The following is an 11,769-nucleotide window of genomic DNA, read 5'->3' as shown; positions in this document are numbered from 1 at the left end:
TTTCCTTTTGAATTAATGCACAGAAAGGGCTAAAAAAGAGGAAACTTCACTGTAGTGACAAGTGAAGGAATCAGAGACTCTTGCTTTTCAGACACTTCTTGTTTCTCTAGTCCCTTGGGAATGGCTGGTGTTGGCCATGGGAAAGAGAAACTTGCTATGAAAGGAGGAGGACTCAGGATGGTGGCAGTGGCTGTGGGCTGCTGCAACTCTGCTCTCAATGAAGAGCATACTGCCTGCTTTATTTTTATGCCTCTTTCTGGCATTACAAAAGTGTGTTACAAATTTCACAGACAAGGGAAGGGAGAACAGGGGAAAGGGGCCAAGTGTGCTGGCCTAGGGCTCTGCAGTCCTGTTTGTCCTCTGATATTCTTCCAGCTCTGATTTCCGGTCCATGGCGAGTTGCAGCTCGTGCTTGATAATTTGGATCTGCTTCTCCAGCTCTGTGAGCTCTTGCATCACTGAGGTCTTAGCAATACTGAGGGACTCTGCTTTCCCGTTGGTCGTTAAAGAAGCCGGAGTCTCCCTCCTCACCTGTGGCAGGGGGATGTCTTGGTGCTGTCGGACCGTCACCTCGTTTTGCCCTTCGTCAGTGCAGATGTACTTTTTCCGGTGACAGTTGCCTGTGTTGGCTGTATTCCACACGGCATGCTGGCTGTTCCCTACGTGGGACCTGAACAGAGAGGTGTGAGAGTTAGTACAAAATCTTATGTGTATGCATCTCCTCCCTGTGATCCATCCCACTGGAGAAGTACGATGCTGCTGTTATCACTAATATGTATAATTTCTTTATTTTTAATTATTATTACTCGGAAGCATAATTTATGAACACAAACAGCCAAATGCTTGTGGTAAACTGCAGCTGAGACTTGAAAAGAATCCTAAAATTCAAGTTCCCCCAACATTTTTTTTTAATGTTAGTTACTGAATTGCAGTACTCTCAGCTCCAGCATTGGAAGACTTAAGTCTGCCTCCGGAGCTCTCTGAAAGCTTTGTGGATGCAATATCCAAAGTTTGTTACACCATTAAGGTGCTGTAATTTGTTCTCATGGAGGGGGAAGGGGGTACCTCGAGTACCTCTGGTGTGCAGAGACAAAGGGGAAAATGTGTTGATTTCTTGTTGAAAGCTCCTTGTGCTTTGAAGGAATGGACATGGCTTAATAACCTTGCAGCACAGCAACACGAGCTTCCCAGTGTGAGTCATTATCACCGTCAATTCTGATGTACTTTTCTTTCACAAATTGAAGCTCTTTGATAAAGCATTAGTTACTGCCATAAATCCTGCTGCTTGTGGCTGGCTGGTCTGGGGAGCTGGTTCTAACAAAGGCCCCAAACCAAAATTAGCACTCGGGTATCAACAAGCAAACAAAAACCTTTAGAGTTCAGCCATTGAGGCTGAGAAGTTCTCTCTCAGCACAGACTTTAAGGAGTTTTAGAAAGTTGCAACTTGAGTAGTTTCCTCTCTGAGGTAAACACAAGACCCGTAATACAATTTTTTTCCACCTCTTTTCTATATCTTGCTGCTTGTAGTAACTACATAGTCCTCAGCAGGAGCAAAATAAAGTGTAATAATGCAATTCATCTCAAAGCTCTGGATTGCACCTTGATGTGTAAGTGTTGATTGCAAGCTGGGTACCACACTACTAGGTGTTTTGAGTTAAACTCACCACAATTCTGTGCAAACAGCAGCTCAGACCACACTTAGACCACCATGCAGAAACACTCGTGGGCTGGGTGCTGTGCAAGCAGAGTTTCTGGGGCAGCAGCACATGCTCAGTCTGAATGATGAAAGAATACTTGTGCAGTTCTTTCTCAGAGCTTTTCTCTGTAGGGCTTTTGGACACCACATGCAAAGTTTTTGCATTGCTCAGTACATGGCAAATAGTTTAGCCCGTCATTTTTTTAATCATCAAAGATACAAACAGATGATCTAGCTCAGTCTAGAAGCCCGTATGTGTTTCTTCTTATATCTGCTGACAGTGGCACAGCAGTAACGAACTGAACAAAATGTACATTTATGTGTTCTGGACAGAGTGAAGTTATGTGGTGTTTCAGTCATACCAAACACACAGCAGCAGCCAAGAAGACTCTACCCATCTGCAGAAAAGCAATTACTGATATCAGTGTCTTTAAAAAGTGCACCGATAGCTTTGCGTTACTGAGCAAATGTTTAGTTTTAAGAGAATGCCTTGTGGTCCTTATTGCAATAGATAAGTCAGACTGTCTGCTCTTCACAGCACACAATCTATGAACACAAGGCAAGTTTGTTACCTTTTTCAATAACAAATGTTGAGACAAAGGCTTTCAAAAGGACTGCGTTTTTTCAGTTTTTTTTAGTACTTATTCTGAAAAATAATAAAGTTGAAAGTTTTTTAAACATATGTACCACCTGATCTGGCATTCACTGTGAAGCTATTGCACAAGGCCTACTCATCTCCTGGTTCTTTTATGAAGAAGTATCAGCAGCAACAGACCTAAAAATCTGAAAAGTCTGTGCTTTGAATGGAATGCTTTTATTCTATGAGGGAAATCATGAAAGAACAAGATTTCTAGATTTAATGCTTTTTGTTGGAAACAGCTCATTTTTGCTTCACTTCTTTGTCATGTCTATTATTTCTTTGTTGTTGTTGTTGTTATGTTTGACGTGTATTAGATCCATAAATAGATATCCTGGCAGAGAGTACTTCATATCACAGTAATTTCTACAGTTTGTTTTAAAGGCATTCAAAAATTCCTACCTCTTTTCTGCTCGTTTTGTTTTAGTCTGGCGTTTGTCCTCAATAAATGAACTGTTCAGGGCACGATGTAATCTCTAGAGGGAAAAGAAATAAATTACTAAAAGCAAGATTAAAAATAGCTCCATAAATACATAAACAATTTGGGCTTTGTGTGATGGACTTAAGCATAAATTATTCTGCATTTTCAAGGATACAAGCAATGTCTGTGCTTTGTCATTACAGCAATCTTTTTTCCCATGGTTTCCTGAGAAAGGGCACTCTGAAACGTGAATAGATAGTTGGCAAACAATCCTTAGTGTTAGAATTGTTCTGAAGAAAAGTCTTAGCAAACGGTGTTATTTTCTAAAGAAGCTCTTTTCACTCTACTGCTTGAAAGCAATAGAAACTCTTATTTTCTTTGCCTTTTTCTGCAGCGTAACATCTTCCTTTACCGCAAACACCTAGAGCAATTTTCTTCTATTATATTCCTTAGAATAATGGCATAAACTAGCCAGCACCTCCTGCACGCATCAAAATTTGGGAACCTGCTGTAGTAAGATAAAATCTTTCAGACTAGGATAACACTATTGTTTTGGGTGTCCAAAAAAACGTGAGGTTAAAAGGGCAAATGGAGAAGTTCCCCTCTGTGAACTGTGAATATTTCTAGCAACTCCTATATACTTCTAATTTCACCCTTAAGTGAGCCTCTTCAAATTCCAGTAACTGCTGCTATCCTTCTGATGTCATTCATCAGTGCTCTTCTTACAACCTTTTATACAACGCTCTTTTCCACATGACTTTCATGGGGTCACTACTGAATTCTTACCTGGCTTGTATGGAGCCAGTATTTCATCTTGGATTTCTTTTTGATTCGTGGTAGCACCAGTCTGTACACTATGTGCTCCCCAATGGTAGTAAGAATGGATAAAACAAACCCAATGCACAACATCACAAAGAGCCCAGAAAAATGCTTGATGCCCATTTGCAGTGTCTGTGAATAAAATCAAAAGGGGAAGTTAATGAAGGAAGCTGCTGGCTTATTTTAACAGACAGTTATATTTTCTTGTTTGGAAATGTGGTCTGACTGGATATACAGCAGTCTGGATCCTGGTCACAACAAAGCCTTTCTGTGCTGCATGGCTTCTTGAGAACCTGGTGTTATGTCACACAAATGGGAGTGAAATTATTCGGGCCATACAGAGAGATTTTCATCACTGTGCTGTCTTGCTAATGAGATGAAGTGCTGAACATAGGAGAATCCAGTACTTGTGGTGTCTTTGCACTTGTGTTTGTGAAAGCAAATACTGCTTCAAGGAATACAGTCAATGAACTGTAGAGCAAATCTTTCATCAGCAGTGAGCTAGGACTATTCCTATTTTCTGAGAACTGATCACTAACTGCCTTTTTCGTGCTCTGCCCTTGATAGAAGGTCATGGAAAAAATGTTTTGAAGTAGTAGCATAAACATAGCATCTCTCCACTCGCTACATTAATGTAACTGTGCTACGAAAAACAGAAACACTCTCACCTTGACTTCCCCTGACCCACCCTTTTAATGTAGAGTAGGAAGTCTTTAATTAATTTGAATCTCTTCTTTTCTTTAATCATGTTTGAAGACTGTGGAATCATGTACAGCAGCAGTCTATACCAGAAATACCTGAACTCCAATGTGTGGGTCAGGCATACGTATGATGTACTTTTATTCTCATGCCACCACAACCCACTTATGAATTTATCAGCAACTTAAAAAGTCTCCCTAATGGTTACTGCCCAAATACTATTTGGGAAATATTTCCAAGAATATAGACTTTACCCTTGTCTTTCTATTGAAGAACATTATTTGCCTTGTTGGTAAAAACTGCATGGGTAGGGCTGTATGCCAGGAGATGCCACCTGGATGGTCTGTCACACCTTGAATGATTGACCTGTGCATTCCTTGAGTTTTTTGTTTGTGTGGTGGGCACAGGGACTGTGCTTTTTTAGCACTACAACTGTGCAATCTAGAAAATAAATTGGATTTAGTTCAAAGTTAGATCACAGAATTACAGGATCATTAAGGTTGATAAAATTCTCTAAGATCATCAAGTCCAACCAGCAACCCATCCCCACTATGCCCACTAACCATGTTCCTCAGTGCTCTACCTCCACGTTTCTTGAACACCTCCAGGAATGGTGACTCCACCACCTCCCTGGGCAGCCCATGTCAATGCATCATCACAAAAAGAAATTGTTCCTAATATCCAACCTGTGATAAATCACAATTTTAGATAAATCTTGTTAAGAGGTCATTTTAAGCTAAAGAGCTAATTTGTGATGAGTTCACTGAAATTGAAGGCTCTGAAATCTCTCTTTTTTTTTTAACTGAGTTACTGATAGAATTATTTCTCTCTTCTGGTTTTTATGTTGGTTTCTGTTCTTTAGAACACAACGAAAGGAAGCAGTGTAACCCATTTCTTTAACAAGAACAGAGTTTCAGTATTATGAACACTTCCATGCTGCACTGGCAATAGACCATGGCAACTGCAGTGGGGATTCCTGCACACCTGAGACATCTCCTCCAGCTTGAGCTTGGTGATTGATGCCATTCTAGCACGAACTGCAGAAAGAACAGTTGGCCCGATCTTCACATGAAAAACAACTCTGTTGTCTACAGTAAAGTGTGCTGATTTATGCTGATGAAGGTCTGGTTCACTGTCCTGTCAGCTCTGCAGAATAGTTTTCTACCTTCCTTGGGAACAGGAGAAAGAAATTCCAACCCTGGCATCCCAGATGTGTTTTTCACTTGTAATGGATAGCTTCTGAAATTGTCCCAAACAAGACATCTTTCACTGGGAAGGGCAGTGCTGAAACAAGGCTTCAATAGCATTTCATCTAGCAATAAAAAAGATAACACTCTGAAAGAGCTGCCTGATAAAGGCTGAACATCAGAGGGAAATCTTGAGAATAAATGGCATGCAAAGAGTTAGAGGAGAAATAACACAGTGTGCCTGACAGTCTGAGTGAGGATCTACACTAAAATCAGCAGACTTACATACCCTTGTAAGAAGGCAATCTATCAGCTCTTCACAGTTATTCAAGAAGCACACATATGTTAAATAATAGATGAAATCACCTGGTAGGGTGCCTCTCCTTTTCATAGTATCATGCTGATACATATCAAAGCAGCAAGCTCCAATACTTCTGTGTGTAGTTCTTTTACGTTTGTGGGTGTGTACATAGGTTATATTTGGAAAGAACAGCAATTGACTGCATTCTCTGTATACGATTGCATTCCTCTCCGCTGAAATGGTCAGGTGCCTAAGTCCTTTGCTGACAACATAAAACCAGCAAATGCCTTCTATACTGCAAAACTTTTTAGCAATAAAAGCTCATAATGTGTCGTATCCTCTATTAACCAAAGGTGAAAGAACAGTTCTCGCTCCACATTTGTAATCATAAATTGAGGAGGTAGTTCCCTGCCTTTTAGAAGCAACTCAATTATGCCCGTGTGGTGGCACTGAAGCAATAAGCAACTATAGTCAGTCCTGTGATAATTGCATCTGATGGGCGGTGAGGACACGCTGGCAACAGCCTCTAAGTCATCTGCTGCTTACAAATGGGGAAATTGGCAATTTGTGGAAATCAACAAATACAAGAACAGACGTGGAGGTATCTGCCTTTTTATATATCCTCAGAGACACATTTCTGATTCACTGACCCATATCTCCAATTGCTACCTAAATAGTTTGTGCTGCCTCTTCAGAGTTGTTTACTTTTCTCTTTGGGCATTGAGGAGAAGGGAGGTGATGCAGAAAGCTCAATACTTGTTTTCTGCTTGTAGGGGAAAGCATGCAAAAACAACACACAGTGTTTCATTATTGGATTTAATGTGCAAATCTCCTGCTTTACCCCCCGTTACAAGAGACAACAAATAATTTTCTCTCCCTTGTTGTACTGAGAGCAGTAAATAGGCCATCAAATAATCCAAGGTCTAGCTTTGACTAGTTAGAAGCTTCTAAAGATTTCTGTGGATTCCTTGCAGGTTGGCAGCACAGCACAGCTATTAATGCTATACGGTGCTGAACACAACACTAAGTAGGGATGTCATGTTTGTATTAGCTATAATAGTAAAATAAGCTACCCTTTTTGATAGTGTTTTTTCCCTCAAAGATTTTAAAAAGCTTTAGTGAGATCAGGCAGTTAAATTTCACAGCACCTTTGCAAAATTCCTCTGAAGAAAGAATTAATTCCGGCTTTACTAGGGATAAATGGATATAAAGGGCAGATTTTTAAAGACATTCAGGCATCTCTGCAGATTTCCAAAATCCTGCTGACACTGGTGCATATATTTAGGTAAGCAGACAGTATTAAAAGCTGTCCCTGTCCCCACATTGTGGCATTTCTTGTAGCTGCGGACAGGCATCCATCCATCCATCCATCCATTCATCCATTCATCCATTCATTCATTCTTTATTCATTTATTATTCTTATGGCTTTGTGTGCTTTCAAAGAAGTGGCAGCATTGAAGTAATATATATTTAATCTCTTTAGAGGATTATCCATGGCAAAGACTGGTGACTATAGCTTCAGGGTATCAAGTGGCAAATTTTAAGATACTGTAAATAACTTTGTCTCACATTACAAGTTCCTTTCCCCTCTTGAGGAAAGTTCTGCACAGAACTGGAAAAAACTCTCTCCTGTAACCAATCCTTTTCATTTAACTCATACATTACTCAACTCTTGTCAGCAGTAGGAAGAACAACAACAGAAATACCACCAGGATTAGGCAGTGGGCTCTCTGTTTCTGTGACATTACAGGCTGGTGAATTGGGAGTAATAATTCTTCCTCCTAACATACACAACTTTCTTCTTCATTTGGACAGATGAATCTAAATCTGATATTCATTTTCCAAGAGGCTCAAAAACACTTTTCTGTACTCTGCTGCAAGACTCAATACTCATGTATTTGTTTCTTGAGGACCATGTGGAAAGCAGTTTTCTTCCTTGAGCATGTGCAGATGTCATTAGATTGTCCCACAAAGATACAACCCCTTTGCAATGTAGTGTCTATTGTTTTGTGACAACCTTTGTCAAGTTTCCAGTCCTGCAGTGAGCAAGGGCCAGCTCTCCTCCCACACAGTATATGTGCAGGCTGAGGAAATCTTGATAGCAATAACTTTGTCCCTACTCTTTGTATAGTTTTACTATAACAGCTTATAACCATGTGACTGATGGAGGCTTTTCTTGATTAGCCAGTATAAGCACAGGCACTACTTTTCTTCTTGTGGGGGGTCTGTATGGCCCTCCCTTGACATCTGCAGTGCACCAGTGACAAGCAAGTAAACCAGAGCTTCAGGGAGATGGGGAGAAACCTAGCGTTGTCCAGTGACAACAAAATGGGATCCTTGAGGACACTGGTCAAAACTTAGAGCACAAAGACGAATTGCCAGATGACAATGGGGTAAAATCACGGCAGGATGAACAAGGCACTGTCTGATGGTGCATCCTGTGCAATACTGAGGCCAAGGATTGCCAATGCAGGCACCAGACACAGCAAGCCAAGATTTGGCAATTTCTTCAAAGATTTCAGAGAACAGCCATTGGTGGATTCCACCACTGATGAGAAAGTACGAAGGAACCATGCTGTGTCACTGAGTGCAATACAGGATAGTGTGACTTTTTATTCCTTCTATTATTTGTTAGGACTGAATTGCCAGTCCATGTGCCAATCACTGTTCAAGTTCCAGAGCTTCAGTTATATTACACTTATGAATGGAGAATAATCAACCTTTTCAATGAAATGTAAGTTAAAATGTAAATAACAGCATTTTTGAAAATGTACCTTAAGAGCTATTAAGAAGCCTGTATGTATAGCTAGTTGCCCCCAACAGCTGACCATCCCCTGGATCATAACAGGCTGTTCTCTTTTATACTGTCCTTAGAAACCTCTCAGTGCCAGCTCACTTCTTGAGCACTCTACCCTGATCTCTGCTAACTGGTCCTAACAGTAAAGACCACTGCTAATTGATGTTCAGCTTATCCACTGCCTGTAGTAACAACTGCTCAGTGCTCAAGCTGTTCCACTCCCATGAGCAGGAAGCTGCAAAGCTGCCAGTTCCTAAAAGTTCCATAGGAAGAAGGAATTTATAGTCCCACCTTGGTTCATCCTTTTCTTGACTAGCTATTCTATGATTCATGCTGACATGGCAATGGGAGAGGAACAGCAGACTGAGGAATGTCTAAATGTATTACAAGTAACTGAAAATGCCACAATTATTAGGTCCAGATGTACCCTTCCACACAGTGCTGTGCTCCAGATAGAGGCACATAAAGAAATACGTTTGAGGCTAGAGCACTGCAATTTTACATAAAGATATTCATGTGGTACTGCTTCTGATCAGCAATCAGCGGGAACAGTCACTGCTACCAGCTACTGCTTTCTGGGCAATAAAAGGCTTGCTCTTATTACGAAAGTAACAAACTCTGTTTTAATTCTAGCGTCTGGCATCAGAGGAAATGGATAGATCAGCATTTCCCTGGTACAAATATTAGTATAAGAAGGGAGGGGAAGAACGAGGAAAGGAAGCAGAAGATGCAGATGTATCAAAATGTTCGCAGTGGACACGAAGTTGAAGTCTGAATAATCACGAGACTTTGTTGATATCTAGAAGGGATTAAGCTAGGGAAAGATACAGGCTTGAACATGGAGCATTCCTTCATGTCTTCTGTCTGTGTGACTGCTGAGCTCTCACTAATAAAATCTTAAGCACTTAATGCACGACACATTTAATTGGAACTTCTGACAGCATCTTTTGGGGCTGCTGTGGTTAGGCTTTTGGGTAAAGGTATCACATGTTGATGTAAGTGACAGTAACACGGTGAAAGCTGCCTTCCAATGTGGTTAAAGCCTCTGAACCACAGAGGCTCATGTTACATTTTCACACATAGTGCAGGGTCACTTTTAATTCAGAAGACATAGGGCTTTGCCTTGCTCTGACTTTAGATTGTTCCAAAAGATAGTTTTCTGGTAAATTTTTGACCTCTCTGCCCTCTTTTAAAATGCAAACACTTAGTAAAAGTATTTAATTGCTTCACTGGGAATTAATAATGAGGTAAGTCTGTTTCTCCAGTTTTAAGACAGTTAGGGTAATTAATATCATTACCATCTGGTAATTTTCATGTGATGTAATTCAAAAGACTGTGTTAAAGTGCAGAGTTAAAAAAGGCCACTGAGTGAAGTGCTTGTCAGGAACACATTTGTAAGCTCCATTAAAAGCACATTCCTCCAACACTTGTCTTGTTAGATCATATAATCTTTAGATAACCCAGATCAAAAATAGCAGCGAATGCACATTTAACTATACTTTTTTGTGTGTGTGTGTGTGTGTGTGCGCGTGTTGAAGCAATCACAAAAAATTGAGTAAGTTGAATAAAAATAAACTGGATTTTCAGATGACCACTGAAGAGCAGGAGTCAGAGCTCTAGGAGCCTGCACTTCCTTTACAGGAGAAACTGGCCATGCTACTACATCCCTGGACAACAGGAGGGTTGGTTTAATACTCGGCTAAACCTGTTCTGAAGAAGAGACAACATATTCCTAGCCGTGTGTTTTGTCAGAACATGTAACTGATGTCTTTTGGAACACCTCTGAGTTAAAAATCTATGTTCTGAGCAGCAGGCATGCTGGATCTTTTGATTTCTCGGTACTTTATCTTTTCTACTTGACAGTCTTGAGAACTTGAGAAAAACCGCTATTCCGATAAGAGCAGTCTTTTTTCTCATAAATAATGCCTATATCTTCAGCTGCCACAAGCTGGCATAACTCTTCTGATTTAAGACCAGTCTGTAAATCCAAGAGGATTTGCTTCCATTTCCTGTAACTGTACTTCGACATGAGAACTGCTACCCATGTTAGGAAGTGACCAGGGTTACATCAGTAACTTGGGGTGTATTAAATTCCTGCTGTCTCTGCTTCTTTCGCTTCTGTCATTATTTGTGTTGGCTGCTTCAGCCACCACTGCAGTGTGAGATGGTCCAGAATCCATGGCAGCGGTGATACACATAATGGAGTGGAATCAGACAGATGTGTTGTACAGCAAGCAGATCACTTTTTCTAACATAATGTAACATATCCTGTTTGCCCCCAGATGTGCTCTCTGACGCGTGCACTGCAAGCCTAACTTAGCAGCACAGCCTTGCTGATGTTTTCCTTTTGCTGTGACCTCAATGCTGCTGAGAGTAATGACTCCTGCTTCTAATGCTTAATGCTTCCCTGCAGATGCATGCCATGTCTATGTCTATGTCATGTGGAGAATGAAGGGAAATAATTGGCAAGTTGGGCGCAACCTCAGTACTTTCAATTAGGTCACCCATCATTCATCACTTACCTCTGTGACAGCAAAGCTTCTTTTCCCACACGGAACAACTTTGTACCACTTGTCATGCAGAACATCCATGAAGCCGTGGGATTTGTACTGGCTTATCAGCTCGGAGATGTTGGAGGTGAGTGGAGAGTTGGGGGGAAGACCAATGCCATATCCTGGAAGGAAAAACAACAGTCATCTTTCTTACTGGCTTTTTTTTGCTGAAGTGCATTGTTTAATAGTATCAACTGCCAGCATGGCAGAGCAGGCTGGTGTTCAAACCTGGATGCTTCCCATGGACTGAAAATGCTTAGATGAGACTTCTTGGTGTGCTTAATACAAACAGGATATGTAGATTCAAAATGATTACAGTCACAAAAGTAGTATGTAAAACTGGAGATTCATAAACCTAAGATGACAGTACAGATAGATGAATAAATCTGTTTTGTGTCCAGAAGCACAGCCTTCACATCGCTTTTACCATCAGTTCTTCTGGTTTACATTGCTTTAACAATGCAGAGGGGTCTTAATGCCAAGTAAATGACTACGTGATCCCTTCACATTGTTAGAGCAGTGGATGTGACTGTGGTGTCAGCTATGACATTTTTTCTTCATGTGTATTTTCTGATGAGAAGCTGCACACGTGCCCATAGGAGCAGTCTGTATTCTTTTCACCAAAATTTAAGCCTCAGGGGCTTGGCTTTCCATTACTGT

At 40.7% G+C, this 11,769-nt stretch overlaps 1 protein-coding gene across 1 annotated transcript in view; it reads right to left on the bottom strand.

Moving 5' to 3' along the window:
• Nucleotides 1-11,769, bottom strand: part of GRIN3A (glutamate ionotropic receptor NMDA type subunit 3A) — a 38,179-nt gene continuing 26,410 nt past the window's right edge. The window contains exons 5-8 of the mRNA XM_031557369.1: nucleotides 11,080-11,231; nucleotides 3,541-3,705; nucleotides 2,736-2,809; nucleotides 1-670 (exon numbers count right to left, since the gene is read on the bottom strand). Of these exons, the coding sequence (XP_031413229.1) occupies nucleotides 334-670; nucleotides 2,736-2,809; nucleotides 3,541-3,705; nucleotides 11,080-11,231 (728 nt within the window). The 3' untranslated portion in view covers nucleotides 1-333. The remainder of the gene's footprint in view (nucleotides 671-2,735; nucleotides 2,810-3,540; nucleotides 3,706-11,079; nucleotides 11,232-11,769) is intronic.

This window comes from Meleagris gallopavo, chromosome Z (assembly GCF_000146605.3).
Source record: "Meleagris gallopavo isolate NT-WF06-2002-E0010 breed Aviagen turkey brand Nicholas breeding stock chromosome Z, Turkey_5.1, whole genome shotgun sequence".
Taxonomy (NCBI): Eukaryota; Metazoa; Chordata; class Aves; order Galliformes; family Phasianidae; genus Meleagris; species Meleagris gallopavo.
This window is presented reverse-complemented; position numbering and strand designations above follow the sequence as displayed.